Genomic DNA, 17,722 nt, shown 5'->3' on the forward strand with positions numbered 1-17,722 from the left:
TGAAATGGCTATTTAAGAACGAGACAAACATTGTAACACATTCATGCTCAAACACCCTATCTTTAGGGAGAAAGGAATTTATTGTATTTTTGTTTTACGTACATGAGGACACAATAAAACAATCTCACCTAAAGCTTTAGACCATAGTATGTTGTTCCGTTCACTGTATAAATTACTTCAGTAGTAAAGCACATACGTATATTCATTATATATAGAAATATACACATTCACAGCTGTTTCAAGTGGTTTCCAAAGGAATGCAGAAACTGTAATGGCTGAAAATAGTCAGCGTTGAACTTTAAAATCCTCTTATCTTCATTCACCAAAGAGTTATAAGTTTTTAAGATCTGTAAAGCATTTGCACTTTATCCATTCCACTTCATTGTAAAGTTTAAGGCTCTGTACTGGTTACCACTATCATGCACCACGCCCACAGCCCCATCTGTGCAGACTTCCCAGTGTTGTGGTGGGAAAGGTTGGCTGTGCAAAAAGTATGCAGAGCTCATTCATGTTCAGATACTTTTACTTTTTTAACAGCTGAGCAGAGGCACTTCTTAAAACTATCATATTGAACCTAAATCCAAGGGAGAACATTGTTAAAGGAAACCACCTACAGTATATGTATAGCAACTTGAAAAGTTCCAGCAGTAATACGGGTTGCCTTTATATTAATCAGGGGTCTACACTGTTAAGGGACAATTGCATTCCATCGGCCATCCACTTCCTCTGGCAGCCTGCAAGTTCAGGTTTGAATGTAAACTAGGCAACAAATCTGAGTTACATGTTTTAAAAGCGAACATACAGGGCCAACAGTGGCAGATTCAGTGATGAGCTCGTAAAAAGCTAAATTTGGTACCCTGTCTCGCCCCTTAATATCACACCTTGGTAATGTACTGCTCTCTAGAATGACACCACAAAACCCTCCAAGCTTTTTATGACTGCACTGGGGCGATGTGCATATTATGTCTGGTCCCATAAGAGGATCCTAACAGGAGAAGCACCCGAGACGCGTACGCTTTCCTTTAAAACATCAGCAACAACCGAGGTGCCCGGCGCGCACGATAACCGTGCGAGGCTGTAGGGATCTAAAAAGGAGCGAAAAAAGTTTCAAGGTTAAAAGGAATGATGACATTGGACAATAGATTTTGATCCTTTGGGTCATCAAAAGTTTAAAGGAAGCAAACCTCAGCTTGTTTGTTTTTTTTTTCCTTTTAAGCGTCAACGATGGCAGTTCAAGTGCCGATCCGCCCTACAGTGGAGGCCCGATTCCAGTGTAGCATCCTGTGCTGGGGGTCTCGAGACCGGCGGGAGAGCGTGGGGAGTGTTCAGCCGAGCGAGGAGAAGTCGAAGCCGGCGAAGCAGGCCTGCTGCTGGTCCGTGAGCACGCAGGGGGTGTGGGGCGGCGTCAGCACCGGCCGCAGGCGCGTGAACTCCTCGTCGAAGTTGCCGACGTCCAGGGGCTCCCTGATCGTCGGGGTGAAGGGAGGCTTCACTCTCTTGGCCAGCAGGGCCTCCCAGTCGGTCCCCTGAGGAAGGAGGCACAGGCGTCATACAGCCGCCCCAAACAGAGGGGCAACGGTGAGCACATCTCGTTCCTACAGCCGGCCTGCCGCCCGCTTGCATTTTGTTGGCTTCTCTTGCTATAACCGGGTTTATAGAATTTTTATAGGCCAGCAATGTGCCTATATCGTGATGATACGGTGACGCCCAAGGAGAAGGATCTTGTATACGCCATCGTATTAAAGCGGAGATGGGCAGCTCCAGTTCACAAGGACAACCACATCGTCCAGCTTCTCTCACTACCAATAACTCTCGCGGAGCCGTCTGGCTTACCAAGTCAAATCACGTTTGTTCTGCTCAGTTTTAACCAGCGGCTAGTTTACAAGCAGCCCCAGATCATGCAAGACTATCACTCGAAAAAGTCTTTGCGACGCATCCCTGAAGATGGATCCTTTTAAAGTTTAGTGCCCTCAGTCGGAAATACCAACCTGGGTTTATTTCTTCAATTAGAGAACACACAGCATGGTTCCTAGGACCTTAGGAAATGAGGAATTAAGAAAAGGTCTGGGTTTTGTGCACCTTGCCTTCTGGAAGAGCAGTGAAGAGTGAAGCGAAAGCTGATCACCTGAAAGAACTTGTGTTTCTTTACTTCCTCTGAATCCTGCTCTCCACTTCCCAGCCGTTTCTCTGGGTTCTTCCGAAGCAGCTGAGAAAGACAACACAGTTGACACACGTTCGAAACGGAAGGCTGTGGCGGACAGATTAAAACAAACAAGGGGGCTTGACACGAGTGTACAAAATCCTCGAAGGTGACCAAGTGGATACAAGGGCTTACTTCTTGGTTCGACTGCTCATTGGCTTAAGGGGGAAATTATAAGATGATCCGTGTAGGAATAAAACTGGACACAGGGTAGTGACCCTCTCAAGCAAAAATCAATCAATTCTCTGTGATCTTTCAAGAAAGTGCTGTCCGAGATCCTTGGATCAATAAGCTACTACCTAACAAGACGAGATGAATGCCCCTTCTAACCCTATATCATGTGTTAAACCCCATCTGCATTGCCAACATACTTTGCAGTCTGTGCACAAACACACATTAAATTCAACACCTGTGGCATGTGCGTGGTAGAGCACTTCAGTTTTATCCCAGTAGGAACCTACTGACAGATCCACGGAAACTTTAGCCTGATGTTCCGAGGCCAAATGTTGGACTGAGCAGTTCCAGTCAGTTAACCCTAATGCCCTCATGTGTTAGGCACACGGGGGCTCAGCGTACCTTCTGAATGATGGAGACGGACTCCGGCGAGAGGAATCGAGGATAGCGGACTTCATCATTCACGATGCTGTCGAACACCTCCTCCTCATCGTCGCCAGGGAACGGAGACTGAGACACAAAAACAAATCGGACAATAGACCGGACACTAGATACGTTTATTTTCTTTCTCAGTGTACATCTGCTAAATGCACTGTGTAACGCGGTATGTCTGTGAAGTTCATTGCGTTATGCCTTGTTGTTCATACAGGTTTTCAAAATCATTTTCTAAAATGCTAGAACAAAGGACGGGGTCACCCCAGTATCAGGGAGAAGGAAAAGGGGAAATATTCTCTCGACCCCGTTCCCCTGCTGCTGGGCCGCCTGCTCACCTCTCCCACCAGCATCTCGTAAATGAGCACCCCCAAGCCCCACCAGTCCACGGCCCGCGTGTACGTGTTGTCCGTCAGCACCTCCGGGGCCAGGAACTCGGGGGTGCCACAGAAGGTGGACGTCCGGTCGCCGTGGCCCATTCCTGCACACGAGAAGGGACGGGGGGACACAGTTTACCAACGGTTAACACGCCCGTCTTCGAACGCCGCACGCTCAGAACCAACAGGATTCCACCACTAACGTCCAACACCGGCCGAGCGCCAAAACAGGCCTGAGGTGAGCGCAACCTGGATTAGAGCCCCCAGGGAAACGAGAAGCACATGGCAAAAAAAACATTTTTCATAAAAGGGAAGCTTAAAATAAAATGTATTATTATCATTACCATTTTTATATTTATTACTAAATATAAAATGAAGCTGTTATTCTTTTTAAACACTGACAGGAGCCGGGGTTACACAATAGTCCTCAGTGCCACACCAGAGAGGGTGCCTACCTTCTTTACACAAGCCAAAATCTGCGATTCTCACGAAGCCATCTGCATCCATCAGCAAGTTGTCCAACTTCAAATCTCTACAAGACAGGAGTGGTGCAGGGAACAGATTACCGGGCAGGCGCGATATTAAGAGAGCAAGTCCTCCTGTTCCAATCAGAATAGGCTGCAGGGACTGGCCAGGTGTTTGTGGTCGTTTTCATGTTTAAGTCTGAAGGGTGTTTCAAGGACATTGTTCATTAAAGATGAGACCTGGACATTCCTCAAGGCGAGAAAGTCTGCACGCCTATGGGCCAGCTTGAGAATTATAATGCAAGGCTCAGTTGGAGAAGTTAAACAACAGCTTAAAGAAGAGAGCATTTTAAAAGTCACAATCAAAATGAAATTTCTGATTTTAAATGCTTCGACTAAAAGGGAAACATTTCGTCCAGGATTCAAATAAGTTTTATTAGACTGCTCTTCTAAAACAAATGTGTCAGAAAAGTAGTTCCCAAAACAAATGTGACTCACCGGTAAACGATCTTATTCTTGTGGAGAAACTCCAGCCCCAGCACCACACAGGCAGCATAGAACCTGCACAGCAAACACAGGCTTTTACGAGCGAGACGACCCCAGAGGAACCCACCCATCTCCACTGAGCCCTTAATTACAGAGACCAATCGAGAACTTGAACGAAGCTACCCAGCCTATCTGATCAGGGCGTCATTACGGTTTCCACACTCAGCATTTGGTTTTGAAAAGACCTGGCTGGAGAGGGTATTGTTTGCAAGACATTTAGCAATCAGTTCTAGGTTCACCTATGACCCATGAGGTGTGGGGAACGTGCTGCCCAGCCATGTTATTGAAGCCGTTACCCTAATTTCTTTTCAGAAGAGTCTGGACAAGGTCCTTAGGTCCCCCAAGTCCTAGCAGCCAGATTGGCTGAATGGCCTCTTCTTATTTGCAACCTCTCCTACGGTCTTTCACCAAATCCCATGAAGCACATTCCTCCATCGAGGGCTCATCCTGCAGTCGGCTGCGGGGGATGAACTGCTTTCCGATCTCCGCAGGGAGAAAGCCCCGGCTGCCGAGACCGGAGCGGGGCGTGTCCTCACCGGGCCTGCCCCTCGGAGAAGACGCTGCTGTGGATGTGCATCATCAGGTCGCCCCCCGGGGAATACTCCATGACGAAGCAGACGTGCTCCGGGGTCTGGAAGCCGCCGTGCAGGTTGACCAGGAAGGGGTGGCGCGAGGCGTTGATGGTCTCGAAGATCCGCTTCTCGCACATCAGGCTGCCCCGCCCCCAGAGACAACGACACACACCACAGGTCAGGGAGACACAAACCCCCCCCCAGGGAATAATCTCGTCCGAGTCCGAAACGTTCAGCGCCAAGAAATAACGTTTCTCCACAAACAAAAGAAACCCCACTGGACTGCAAACACTCGTGGCGGGATGAACCTCCAGCCTGTTTTTGATTGCTTACACAAGTTTTCAAACAGCAGTTTTTCCTCTTGCTCTCTACCGAATTAAGTCAAAATTTTCAGTTCTTCTAACGTCTGTGTTCATTTGAGGGTTTTAGACATGAGGACTGGAACAGTAGTGGACCATCAGGCTACAAGTTCCAAGATGAAACTCCATAAGACAGTGGAAACTTACCTGTCCACTTCATCACGCGTCACGATATCTCCTTTCTTCAGGGCTTTTATGGCATACAGCTTCCCTGTCTTCCTGTACTCCGCAAGGAGAACCTGCGGAGCAGGGCACTGGGATCAGTGGCAGAACCAGTCTACAGAAACACGAAGCGCAGAGAGGCGAAACACAACTCCACAGACTTTCCCAACAGCAGACAGCGGCTGATTACCTTTCCGAAATGCCCTCTTCCCAGAACAGAGATGCACTTGAAATCTTCCATCTGTATTCCTTCCTTCTTTCTGATGGAACAAGAGGAGGGAAAAAAATCAGGCAGCACTTCAAGGAGTCTCATGGCTAAACTATTATTACGCAAATCATTGTACAAGCAGGTCTCAATGACGATGTCAACTAAAGTAACACTTTATACATCACAAATCTTTATAGCAAGTCTTTTTTATTAAGGAACCATAAGTATGAATCTTGCAAGATTTACTAAAAAAATATACAAAAACGTACCCTTTAAGACAATTTGCTGTATTGCAAAAATATTTGAGATTACGTGGGGCGATTTCAACTTTTTTGTGGACCTGCTAAGAGGCAACTCTGATATGTTTTATGTAGAAGGAGAATCGCATGAACAAAAGATTGAGTGAAAGTTACTCGGGAGCAGTCTGGCAGGATCCTGTTCCTCTGGCGCTCCAGTTGTTTCTGTCTTCTGGCTGCGTGTCTCTGAACTGCGCAAACACAGACGGAGACAGACCAGTGAGCGCAAGCAGAGCAGCTACAGCACACACCTGTATCCCACAGCCAACACCAGGGCTGAGCATTTATCACAACCACCACAGTAACAACACTGATTTCTTCAAATCGGCACCAGGATTTGTTTTATCACCCAGTCCCCTTCAGTTTGACCCATTTAGTCATTTTAAGGACGCACACAAATGCACCTGAAAAAAAATGCCAGTTAATTTATCACTAAACCTTGAATATGTTTTACTGTTAGACTTGAAATGGACTGTACTTACAGTTTTAAAAAGCAAATCACGTATTTGCTTGTGCACTTCTTTATTTGCTAGGCAAATGTGTATCATGACTTCTGCATGACTACATGTCATTGACTGAACTGGTCTGGAGAGCTGAAATCTTTTTGTCCTTCCCACATATTTTGGGTTTTTAGGGATACGCACGAACTCCTCCCAAGTCTAGTCTGCATCCCTGGCAGTCCCAGTGGGGAGGAAAGAGAAGGAGAAAGGAAGCAGCACAGGCGTGTCCGTGTGCGCGTGTATCGGGGGGTCCTGTTGCGTACCGGGGGCGACGGGCTCTCTGCGGGGCTCTGCTGCATGTGGAGGCGGGGGGGCTTGGGGGGCCGGTCCTCGCTGAAGGTCAGCCTGACCACAGGAACATCCCTGCAACAGCGAGCGCAGGGGGAGGTGAGAGGCTGCTCCTGTCCACAGCGACACTCCAATAATACACAAGCAGCCTCGGGTTCGAGAACGAGCCCCCCCTGCACAGCGGGGCTAGGAACCGGAGCTGTTGCTCACCCGCTGAATTCAGTGCAGAACTCCCAAGAGCCCAGAAAGGTTTACTGTGCCGAGAGAAGCCTGCCTGGTTTCCCCGTATTCACCACAGAAAGAACCTAACACACGTATTCAGGCCCCTGTTCTGTGCTAAATCACATGTCTCCTGCCGCAGAGAGAACCCCCCATGTTTGGGCCTGCACAGTGACAGGCGACAAGTTTTACCCAGGCACCAAAACCCGCTCGGAGCTACAAAGTCCTCCGACGGTCAAAACGATCGCTCTCCTGCGCTGCGCCTGTCCAGACTCGGACAGGGGTGACCCCGTACTGCAGACGCCCTGCCTCTCACCCGGGCAGCGGCGTGGAGACACCGGGCTTGTCCTCGGAGCACGGCGGGGGGGTGACCTCGGAATCGGAGGAGCCGGAGAGCGGGGGGCTCATGGCCGACAAGGAGCTACAGGGGGGCAGCACGCTCATCATCAGCCGGCCCCACGTGGCGATGTTGATGTTCATCTGAGCCGCGCGCAGGAAGTTCTTCCCTAGGACAGCAAGCAGGGGAAACCCCAGTGAGGAAGGGGAAACACGTTCGGGAAGCCAGAGGTTTCTCAGGGAGGTGCTGGGGACTGAGGAAACCACGTCGCATGGCAAGTCACAGACCTGCGCTGTAATTCCAGGCCCCGACGAGAGCTGCTGACGACGGCCTCACCTTTCTCTTTAGGGAAGATGCGCTTCTGCCTCTGCAGTTTCGAGTGACGCTCTATGACAGGGTTGATGAAGGTCACCTGATGTTAGTACGGCGTCAAATAAAAAAAAAAGGTAAAAGTAAATAAATACAGTTCAAAGGAAAATATATATTTTTTAAAAAATCCAGCATACAAGTATAACAGCTTCTTTGGAAAAAAAAATCCAAGAACCCAATAGCACGAGAAAGAGGATTTCTCCCTGTGTCACGGCAGGCGGCACCCTGCAGGGGGCTGCGACGGGCAGGAAGGCTCACCTCGGTGAACAGCATGCCCTGGGGCTCCAGGTACAGACACATGCCATGACGCCGGTTATCCAGGAAGTCCTCCAGCCGCAGGAACTTCACCGCGCACAGAGCCCTCCAGTCCCGCCAGTACACCCCGATCTCCAGCTCCCGAGACTTGGGGTTGGGGCGGGGGAAAGGGGGAGACATCATTACTGCGAATTACTGCGAGCCTCTGAGGATCCTGAGCCCCTCTGCAATCGTGAACTATTTTAAAATCACACGCTCACCTCGCACTTTCTATTCACCAGGACGACTTTCATTTGTTTTTTAATTTCTCTTTTTGAATTTAAGCACAAAAGGAGTGAGGACTGTGCGCACTTTCCCTCCTGCTCACACAATGCTGAGCCAGCCTGCCTCCGACACACACAGGGCCTTAAGGTACCGAGGGAGCGAGGCTAGGTTCTCCATCAGAAGAACAAGGCTGCTTTCACACAGCCCCAAGGACCATACTTCAGATATCTGTTTGCCACGTAAAAACCGCCCGAATGAAATGTGCTACTGCGCCAGCTGGGCCATGCTGCTGTTGGTATTCGGCGGTGATGAAGAACATGAAAAGCAGTGACCTGTGTGAATTTCGGCACCCTGAGTATTAACCTTGTGTCTCGGGCGACTTGCCCGATGCGATTTCCTGATGGCAAGAGGAAAAAGGGGACACGCGCAGCAGCGTGCTTCCCAGAGCCTCACCCTCTCCAGCTCGATGCTGAAACTCTGGTCCCAGGCCTGGTTGCTGACGGGCCTCCAGTTGGTCCTGCCCACCATTTTGTTGTCCAGCTTCAGAACGGCGCTGATGTCCGCTGCAGGAGACAGGGCAGAACAGGTTCATCTATAAGCCGCACACGTCACAGGAGTTCTCTCTCCGTGCAAACAAATGACCTGTCTCCACGTTTCTGGCAACTTAGTGCAAATGAACTGTGCAAGGAATCACTCATTCCCAAAGGAAACTGCCAGATCTTCAGCCCTGATCACAGCTCACACTAGTGGGGATGAAACGAGTGGCTCGGCAGATTCGACACTTGGACTACCACTTGCAAAGCTGAATTTTTACACCCGGCGAATCCACAGTGCCTTAAAGAGCAGAGCTCAATGCCCACACGCAAGCTCATAGCTGTAAATCAGGGACAGTAGATACTGGCAAACTGGGGAACATGTCAACCACAGCGCTCAGTCTGCACCCAAACAGAGCATCTTTCCTTCTCTAACCAAGCAGGAAGCACTTGAACTGCCCTCTTAAAACGAAATCTGACACACAAGCTTTTTCATTATTCTCCAACAAAACAGAAACGAGAACTAGACATTGCCCTTTTTCATTCTGTGGTCATTTCAAAGAACAAAAAATGTACGAACCCGGCCTAAAAAAAACCTCACAGGCTAGTTCCTCTCTCCTACGTGAAACAAGATGACTAACAAACGCCCCCGAATTACGTTTCCCGTGGAAGTTAAGAAAGGGGGATCCCCTGCACAGCGATGTGCAGCTGCGCTCCAAAGGGGGAAAGCAGACATCCGAACCCCAGCCTGGGGTCTACTCACCGGACAGCTCGTCCGGCTTGAGCCTGCTGCTCGTGCCGCGGCCCGAGATTCCCGAGATTCCCGCCCGCATCTTCAGGGACTTGGCCTCGGAGGGGCTGCCCGGGGCGGCGGAGACGCTGGACACGCGGCACCGGCCCGGCACCGACTCCAGCAGGTCCTGACAGCCCATCAGCCTGACCTCCAGCCTGCCTGTAAGAAAGGTCGGGCTCGTGGGCAGCTCAGGAGGAATCCCAGACTGCAAGACCACCAACAGGGCGACGGAAAGCTGTCAGCTCGTTACGATAGAGGTTTGTAAAGACATTTAAATCCAGTAATGGGACATGCAAATGATGATATGAATCCCATTTTAATGGCCGACTAAAAAAAACACAACCTGCTGAAGAGTAACATTTTGCCAGCCTGTTGCGTGTCAAGACTGCCTGAATAACTGAGCACGAGCACAGTCCACGACGGGCGCCTCTAGGGCTACGTCCGGCCCACCTGTCAGGGTGGCGGGCTTGAAGAACGAGGAGGCCGACTGCAGGCGGTGCCGCTGGAGCCCCACGGAGGGCGAGGCGCCCAGGGCCAGCTCCTCCTTGACGACGGCCCGTTTCGGGTGGTCCTGGGGCAGCTCGCCGAGCCGCCGCTCCAAGGACAGGCGCAGCAGGTCCAGCTTCTGCGAGGACTCCTGCAGCCTGGCCTGGGCCTGTGGGGAGAGACAGCCGGCGGGCAAAGCCCTCCTGAAGCAGTGCCAGCCCGGTGGTACACGGCCCTGGGTCACCCACACCCTCTGCCCAACGGCCGTCTTTCCCAGCTTGCAGGAAAAACACATGCCTGGAATTTCCTCTATTTTGAGCGTCGGGGTGAATTTTATATGCGTTTGCTGCCTGATAATACTTAAGTTTTTCTGCACCTAGAACAGTGTCCAGATAATCTGAAAGTGCCCGCCTGTGCTCCAGAATCCGGGTGCAGAATGAGAAATTAAGGGTCCAGTTAGAGACACTGCATAGGCAGAGCTGCCAATCTCTTCTGGTGTGTCTAACTCCAGCTGGACAGCGCTCTGTTTTCTCTGTACAGTACATGCATAACCACAACTGCATTTCTACTATAAAAGCAGCGGGGAAAACCGGCATCCAGAAGGTGACCCAGGACCAGGAGTCACAACCGCTGTACTGAGGCATGTTGTTCAGTCAGAAAACACACAGTTAAAACAAGCTGATCAATTACCGGAAGCAATTAAGGGCCCGGAGAGAAGATAAACCAGCAGACACACAGGGTACCTCCAGGGCCAGGACTGCAAACTACTGATCTCGACCCAAGTCGAGTCGACCACTAAAATACCGGCACAATCCAAGCCCAGCCAGCGCCGCTCGCTGCCCGAGTCCTGCCCCTGTGCCAGGCCTAGCGCCCACCTCTGCCAGGGCGCGGCGGTCCTGCACCCTGCGGCCCCCCAGCTGCTTCACCACGTTCTTGGCCCCCTCCGCCACGGCAGCCTCGATCTTCAGGTGGTGCCGCAGCTCAGCGACGCGGAGCTCCAGGGGGCTGATGGTGTCCACCGGCCGGCCTGCGGGGGGACGGGAGAGGGAACAGGGGGACTGAGGCCCGCCGGTCTGCGTGGAGTTTGCACGTTCCCCCCCGTGTTCAAGTGGGAAAATGGGCTCTGGTGTGTTGGTGTCTGTGTGTCTGCCCTGCGGCCAACAGGCGTCCCGTCCAAAGCGTGCCCTGCCTCGCGCCCGCTGTTCGGAGGTAAAGGCTGGAAGAAGTGGTGAGAAATTGGATGGAAATTATTTTGCCCCTTAACCTTTAGCTTAAGGTAGTGTGTGAAACTGATAATTACAACGCAGCCATGCTGTTCAAACAATGAGCTGCAGATCAATAATCAGCGGCAGGCAGGCAGGCAGGCCGACGGACGGACTGGGTGACCTGACGCGGGAAGAAGTGGTTGCAGACCGATCGGATGGATACGCGAGTGTGTACAGCGCAATGAAAAGTAGCTCTTGCCGTCTACAGAAGGCCCCACCCTTTCGCTCGGCCTCCGAGTCGAAGCCTTCCCTGTCTCCCTCTCCTGCCTGCGCGACTTTGACGATCTGCATGCGGATCAGCTCGATCTTCGTCCGGCTGTCCTGGAGCATCTGCTGGGCAGTGGACAGCATCTTCCGGTCCTGGAAAGGAGAATCACAGAGGGGAGAAACAAAGGTTACGACTGCATCGAGCTTTTCCTCATTACTAAGATCACATTCCCCCGAGCTGAAGAGCAGAGTCCTGCGCGGTGTTAAGAGTCTGGCAGCTGAGGAAGCAGCACAGTGATTGATCACAGGCATGCCCTTGTCCTCCTGCTGGGAAGCACCGTGCTGAGTTATGAATATTCAGAACGTGCCAGGACACAGACAGGGCTGCCCTCCACAGCTGGACTAACTGTCCCGCTAGACTGTCCTTCTCTCCAGACACTGTTTGTGTCACACCTCTTAACCATCGGCACCCCTGAAACACAACTAGCTAGGGCTCGCTGAGTTTGAGAGATCCGCTCCGGCTCTTCCCCCGGTGCAAGCCCTCCTTCAGCCTGTTCGCTTACTGCCAAGATCTGCAATGCCTTCGCTTGATTCTGCTGATGGTTCACTAACCCATCCTCCCTCTCTCTCCCCCGTGTTTGCACTCCGTCTGCAGCAGCAGCTGGTCTGCCTCTGTGCCATCAGTACTGCTTCCCTGAGCACAGCTGCGCGGGCAGCGCTGCACACTGGCCTCGGCCGCCGCTGAGCCAGACAAAGACACAGCCCGTCCTGCACACGGGGGACGATGATCGCGCGCCACTCTGGGAGCATAAACCAGTTCCGGAGGGAATTCAGCACCTTGTACAGGCAGGGATTCTTTGGTAATCAAAATCAGACCCCAGAGAAATGAAAGAAACCAGAAGTTTGCCACACGCACACAGGCGCAGCGTTGAGGGCTGTCCAGCTCGGATGACAAGCAGATGACTGTTTGAGACCCGTGTTTCTGAAGACCTGTGCCAAACCAGCCTGCTTCTGGTACAAGCCAGAGCGATACCCCACTGCTGTGCTCTGGCCATCTGCAAAGTCCCCCGGCTGTCGTTCTACTTGAGTCACTTCCTAATTAAACTAGGCCAGATTATTTACTCAGCAGGACCATCCTGACACGCCCGGGCCTAGAGCTGCGGACGATTTAAAGAGACCGATGAAACTCCAGGCCTCAGGAATGGGGATGCGGACTACTGCTAGACTGGGGGGAGGGATCACCTACCCACTGGCCCGGCTTTTTAAGTACATTGCAAAGTTTCAAAAAACTGTCCTGTCAAGCGTCACGAAGGCCAGGCAGTCACCCACCCATCTTTCTCCTAACCGCTTTAGCCAATACGTGGTCATGGGGGCCCTGGAGCCTATCCCAGCAAGCACCGGGCACAAGGTGGGCTACACCCTGCGTGGCACGCCAGCAGACACACACTCAACACCAGGGCCAATTAACCCACAAGTATGTTTTCGAACTCCGGGAGGAATACACACACCCATAGAGAGCATGCAAACTCCACACAGACAGCAGCCCAGGGCCCCAGCGCTGCGAGGCAGCAATGCCGACCACCCTCGGGCGAGGGCCTACCTTGAAGGAGCTGTTGGAGTACATCTGGATCATGTTCTCCGCGCCCTGCTTCACCTTGGTCTCTATGGTCAGCTGCTTCTTCAAGGCCAGGATGCGGCTGGCCAGCGGCGTGGTGCTCTCCTCCCAGCGGCAGGGGTCGGGCGAGGTGGCGTCGTCTGGCAGGGGCAACACAAGGGACGGCACACGGTCACCAGACGGGCAAGGAGCGCTCGGGACCGGCGCGATGCCCGCTCAGGTACATGCTGGTTTCTCAAACGAAGGCAGTGGCACTTGATCTGCGAGGGGGGGTGGGGGGGATTGTAGCTTTATTTTTTAAGTTGGTAAATTTTGATGGTATCCCATCCTGCCATGCAGCCACTGCCTGCTGGGATAGGCTCTGGCTCCCCCGTGACCCTGAATCGAGTGAAGCACTTAGATGTGTACTGGACAGAGCCCCCTCTACAAACGTGCGTGCACTTTAACACCTTCTTAAATACCACACACTGTTCGCTTCAATCACTTCTCTGGCCCGTTTGCCATTTTCATCTTTGCTTGTACTTTTCTTTCTTTTTTTAGCGTTGCGTGTTGTATGTTGCACCACTTGCTGCTCTGGGGAATAATGAAGTATCTGGAATGGAAGGGAACTGGACGGATGGTGCATTTTCAACACCTGCCCCTAAAGATGCCCCTCCAGATCGGGTCTGAACTCTACAGACCGCCAGCTAGGGCAGAAGACGCCAACACGTGCGGGTTGACCCCCGACCCCCGACCCCCGACCTGTCTGGCTGTCCTTGTCCCTGGCCATGGCCCGGGCGTTGAGCTCCTGCAGCTCCCAGTGCAGCTGCTCCAGCTTGCGGTTGGAGGCCTTCAGCTGCCCCTCCACGTGCACCACGTTCCTCCGGCTGGTCACCGCGCGGCGCAGCTTCTCCGCCCCCTCCTTGATCTTCAGCTCCTTCTGGATCTCCTGCCGCAGCTGGGCCCGGGCGTCCTCCAGGCGCTGCTGGAAGGCCGGGTCCAGGATGTTGCCGTCCGCCAGGTCCTGCAGGCAGCTGCTCTGTTCCCAAAACCAGGAGCGTTAGAGGGTCTCTGCTGAACTAAGGGGATATACTGTAGCTTCCCAGCGTCCTGGGGAAGTCCAGTGTGAAGTCAGCTTTTAATAAAGGCCACACTTGGGAGCTGGAGCTGTGTACACAGGGTGGGGGAACTGACGGGAACTTTCTGAACCGCCCCTAGGTCGCCGCTCTGAAATCACCCTTCACACCACTGTTCGGGCTCCCTCCCACCTCGCTGGTCAAGCCGGGGGTCAGGCTAAGCTCCGAGTGACGAGCGTTTCCGAAGACAGAAAAGGCTGGTCTTCTGCGACCCAGACCGACCACTGCAGTTGGTTCCATTTCTGCTGTTCGGTTGCATAAAGATTTTTTTTCTCCCCATATCACTAGAATTTCTGCAAGTTCGCGTGCAAAAAAAAATAATGCTGCAATGAACCGAAATAAAACCTAAAAGTTGTAGCTGTAGTAGTATAACTGATTGCGAGATTTGCCTTGGTCTTCAAAGAAAACGATGCAGCTCTAAGTTTTAATGCAACGACTGCGGTCCACGTCCCCTCCCAGTTCCCAGTAAACCAGCAGGATATTTGTAAAGCGATTGCGACAAAACAGTTGCTTCGTGAAGTCTGGACGAAAAGTGCGCTTCTAGCGAACAGGAAAAACCAGAAGAGTGAGAGTTTTTCCTCCCCGGATAAAAAGCCGTAAAAGAAGACTAAATCACACGTTCGCAGTGGACTAATCGCCCCCAAACTATTTTTTATTTAACTCTCATCGAAACAAAACAAATACTAGTCTTCTCTAACTCCTCCTTTTCCTTCCACGGTCAAATAATGTTTCTGCAACAAAGGCAGCTCACAAAATACAGAACACAGGAAAATAACCAAATGCTCTAAAAATAATGAGGCTTTTCACTCGCAAACATATTGACAACACGGGCAGCATCTGTATGTTCAACGAGATGTCTGTCATCCTAAAGAGGAGCCAAATAATCTTTTTTCTTTTTTTTAAAAAAAAAGTTAACTTTCATATCTTGGGCTTACCTGCAATGTGACCCCCGCCATGACCCGCAGGGCTGGAGTCGGAAGAGCGAATCCCTTGTGTTTCTGCTAATTGTGGGAAACCCTGACCGCAATAAACATGGTTACTGGGGTAAAAGAAGAAGAAGAAAATCAAATTCACAACAACATCCGAGAAGGCGCTGCCTGGATCCACCTGCGTCTGGTTGTCAGGCACATTCCAGTGGGGAGAACCCGATACACTGGCGTGAACAAAACAAAACTTCCCGGCTGCGCTTTTTTCCTCCTTTTCGTCTGTTCCTCCCTCCTTTCTCTCCCGAAGGTTTGAATCTGCGGGGTCTCCTCCCTCCCCGCGGCCGGATTGGCTGTGCGGGCTGCCGGTCACCGCGGCCGGGCTGAGCCGCTGCCCGGCGGGCACACCGCGTCCCCCCGCCTGCCCTCGTCCCCCCTCCCGGCGGGCACACCGCGTCCCCCCGCCTGCCCTCGTCCCCCCTCCCGGCGGGCACACCGCGTCCCCCCGCCTGGCCCCCGGGCCCCCTCCCGGCGGGCACAGCCCCCGGCCCCCCGGTTAAAGGTTATTCCGCCGCGGAAGGCAGACGAAAACAAAAGATTCATCTATTTAAATACATCTATTTCATTGAATTAGCCGTGGAAAAGGCTGTAAGAACTCGCAGAAATAACTTCATTTACCTACATTTAAAAAAAAAACTACAGTAGCTCTTCTTTGTATCTGCGATTTCTATTAACATTGCATTGATTATTTTTTATTTTATTTTAAAAAAGGATCCCTAAGGACCGCTGTACCTGCGCTGTTGGATGTACAGCTGAAAACGGGTGGAAGTCCTGTCAGAAACTCCGGCGAAATCTCTTACACACGCAGGAAAGGTTGTTAAAAAACAGGTTCGTTAAGAGAAATGTCCTGGGTGTTGCTGAACAGTTCGGCACCTGTTGCGATCAAATTTACTCAGAAGTTGGCGAAACAACTGGGAGACAGTTCCCAGCCAGTCCCATAGATGTCGTCGTCAATTTCCTTGGCAGTCTTTTTGTGAAGAAAACACACAATGAGGCGCACTGATACTGTATCGTAAATGGCTTAAGGTACAAAAAGCACGTTCCCGTTTCCCTGGCGTGGTTACAGAACGGTTGACAAAACTGTTAGATCCAAAACCAGCACAAATGTGGTGTTTTTGTCCCCTATATTTTATCAACATTTAATGACCTGTTGTGTAAGGTAGAAAGGTTCATTTATAATGAAGGATATTTTGCAAGGATTTTACTTGAAATTATTTTTTATTTCACGTGTTCATTTTCACTTATTGTTATTTATTCGAAAATGTGGTTCTCTCATTAGAATATATTAAACACGCTCTCGTATCCTCGGTAGGGGATGGACTGTTCCACACAGTTTGCCATGCTAGCGTTGGAGTCGCTGGAGGGCGTGTTTGTGTGCAGGGCCGTGGGGTGCAGAAGTGATCAGCCGGTCCTCTGCACCAGCAGGGCGACCCCACGCCTGAGGAAACGCAGCGTGGGTGAGGGTGAGGGTGCTCAGCGGATCCCCACGCGAGCTGCCCAGTCTACAGCCTGTGCAGAGATGTCTTCTCCAGATCCGAATCACAGCTAAAAGCCGGTCAGGTACGGAGGAAGCAGCGAAGGTTTATTCCCGGCGGAAAGAGAGGAGAGGAAACACAGCGTTTCGGCTGTGGAGCCTTCTTCTGCATGGACTAAACCCTCACTCGCCCCTTTGCGTAATGATCCCCGGACTGGGCGATTTACTCCTGCTGTCTGACCCCCCCCCCCTGTTCCCAGGGGTCCCCCACCTGAGGACTGTGGGGCGACCCTTCCTCCCCATCAACCCCGCTCCACGGTGCATCTTTTAAAGGAGCCCCCGCTGTTGAGGTGACCCCTCAGGCTGCAGCACGGGGCGTGCGCAACAGCGCCCCGGGGGGAAATAATAATAATAATAATGAATAACTGCTTTCACTAATATAGCACTCCACTCAAAGCGCTTTATTGGTAATGGGGATGCCCTCCACCCCCACCAATGGCAGCCATAGTGCGCCAGTACGCTCCCCACACACCAGCTCTCAGCGGGGAGGGGAGCAGAGTGATGGAGCCGGTTCAAGACACGGGCGACAGCAAACTGCCGTGGCATCTCCCCAGCCCCGGCTGCTGGCGACCGCGGGCCTCCGGGGCGATTCAACGCATCTCTTGACGCCGAGCGGCGTGTTTTCAGAAACACCCCAGTGCGGCAGACAGAACGTGTGCAGATACTACAGGTACAGCGCCTGCCGAGCGGGCAGGAGCGGCGCTGGCAGCCAGGAGCTGGGCGCATCGAGCCGGGGGATGCCCGTGCCTGGGCCCCCAGGAAGGTGTTTGCCCGGTCTCAGACGCCAGCACCCCCTAACCACACACACGCATGGGCCGCCACAACGGGTCTCCATCTTGCCGATCAAACGCAAGATGTACGACGCGAATATGGCAGCGGTTTCCTCTCTTTGTAATGGAGGTGGAGGGAGGGGGGCGGCCGGGAGAGGAGGAAGAGAATGAGATGCAGGGCAGGCAGGCGCGCGCCCGCCCCTCCGGGCCGGGGGCCAATCCGGGCGCACGCACGCACGCACGCGGAGCCAGCGCGCCGCGGGTCCCCGGCTCTCTGACGTCAGAGGATTGTCGTCCCCCCTTCTCCCATCCCCCCTTCGCCCCGCCCCCGCCGCCCGGGCGCCGTCCAATCCCGCGCAGCGCCCGGGCGCCCCCCTCCCCCGGCCCCCACCCTCGCGG

The 17,722-nt window shown here is 52.5% G+C and overlaps 1 protein-coding gene across 4 annotated transcripts; it reads right to left on the minus strand.

Annotated features, from left to right (window-relative positions):
• Window positions 1-61: 61 nt before the first annotated feature.
• On the minus strand, window positions 62-15,903 carry pkn3 (protein kinase N3). 4 transcript variants are annotated; one of them, XM_088940245.1, is made up of 23 exons: window positions 15,752-15,903; window positions 14,972-15,053; window positions 13,663-13,939; window positions 12,907-13,061; window positions 11,318-11,459; window positions 10,710-10,861; window positions 9,799-10,003; window positions 9,319-9,507; window positions 8,476-8,585; window positions 7,762-7,905; window positions 7,471-7,546; window positions 7,114-7,303; window positions 6,554-6,653; window positions 5,908-5,981; window positions 5,477-5,546; window positions 5,272-5,363; window positions 4,730-4,906; window positions 4,146-4,208; window positions 3,639-3,715; window positions 3,145-3,287; window positions 2,777-2,884; window positions 2,126-2,206; window positions 62-1,526 (listed from the first exon to the last, which is right to left on the minus strand). In XM_088940245.1, exons 2-23 carry the CDS (start codon window positions 14,990-14,992, stop codon window positions 1,326-1,328), a joined length of 2,847 nt encoding a protein of 948 aa, XP_088796371.1. In that variant the 5' UTR covers window positions 14,993-15,053; window positions 15,752-15,903; the 3' UTR covers window positions 62-1,325. The 4 variants fall into 4 exon arrangements, with proteins under 4 accessions (XP_088796371.1, XP_088796372.1, XP_088796373.1 ...); XM_088940246.1 differs by having other exon boundaries at window positions 14,972-15,075; window positions 15,752-15,888; XM_088940247.1 differs by lacking the exon at window positions 15,752-15,903 and having other exon boundaries at window positions 13,663-13,934; window positions 14,972-15,232.
• Between the last annotated feature and the right edge of the window lie 1,819 nt (window positions 15,904-17,722).

Source organism: Atractosteus spatula, chromosome 23 (genome assembly GCF_055471065.1).
Source record: "Atractosteus spatula isolate fAtrSpa1 chromosome 23, fAtrSpa1.hap1, whole genome shotgun sequence".
Lineage (NCBI taxonomy): Eukaryota > Metazoa > Chordata > Actinopteri > Semionotiformes > Lepisosteidae > Atractosteus > Atractosteus spatula.

Bases quoted from the DNA above. Each gene is read 5' to 3' on its own strand.
- pkn3 (XM_088940245.1), bottom strand. From the start codon at position 14,992: ATGGCGGGGGTCACATTGCAG. The intron at 13,940-14,971 runs GTAAGCCCAAGA...TTTTGGGAACAG, and splicing joins TGGCGGGGGTCACATTGCAG to AGCAGCTGCCTGCAGGACCT. The intron at 8,586-9,318 runs GTGAGTAGACCC...TGTCTCCTGCAG, and splicing joins CAAGCCGGACGAGCTGTCCG to CGGACATCAGCGCCGTTCTG.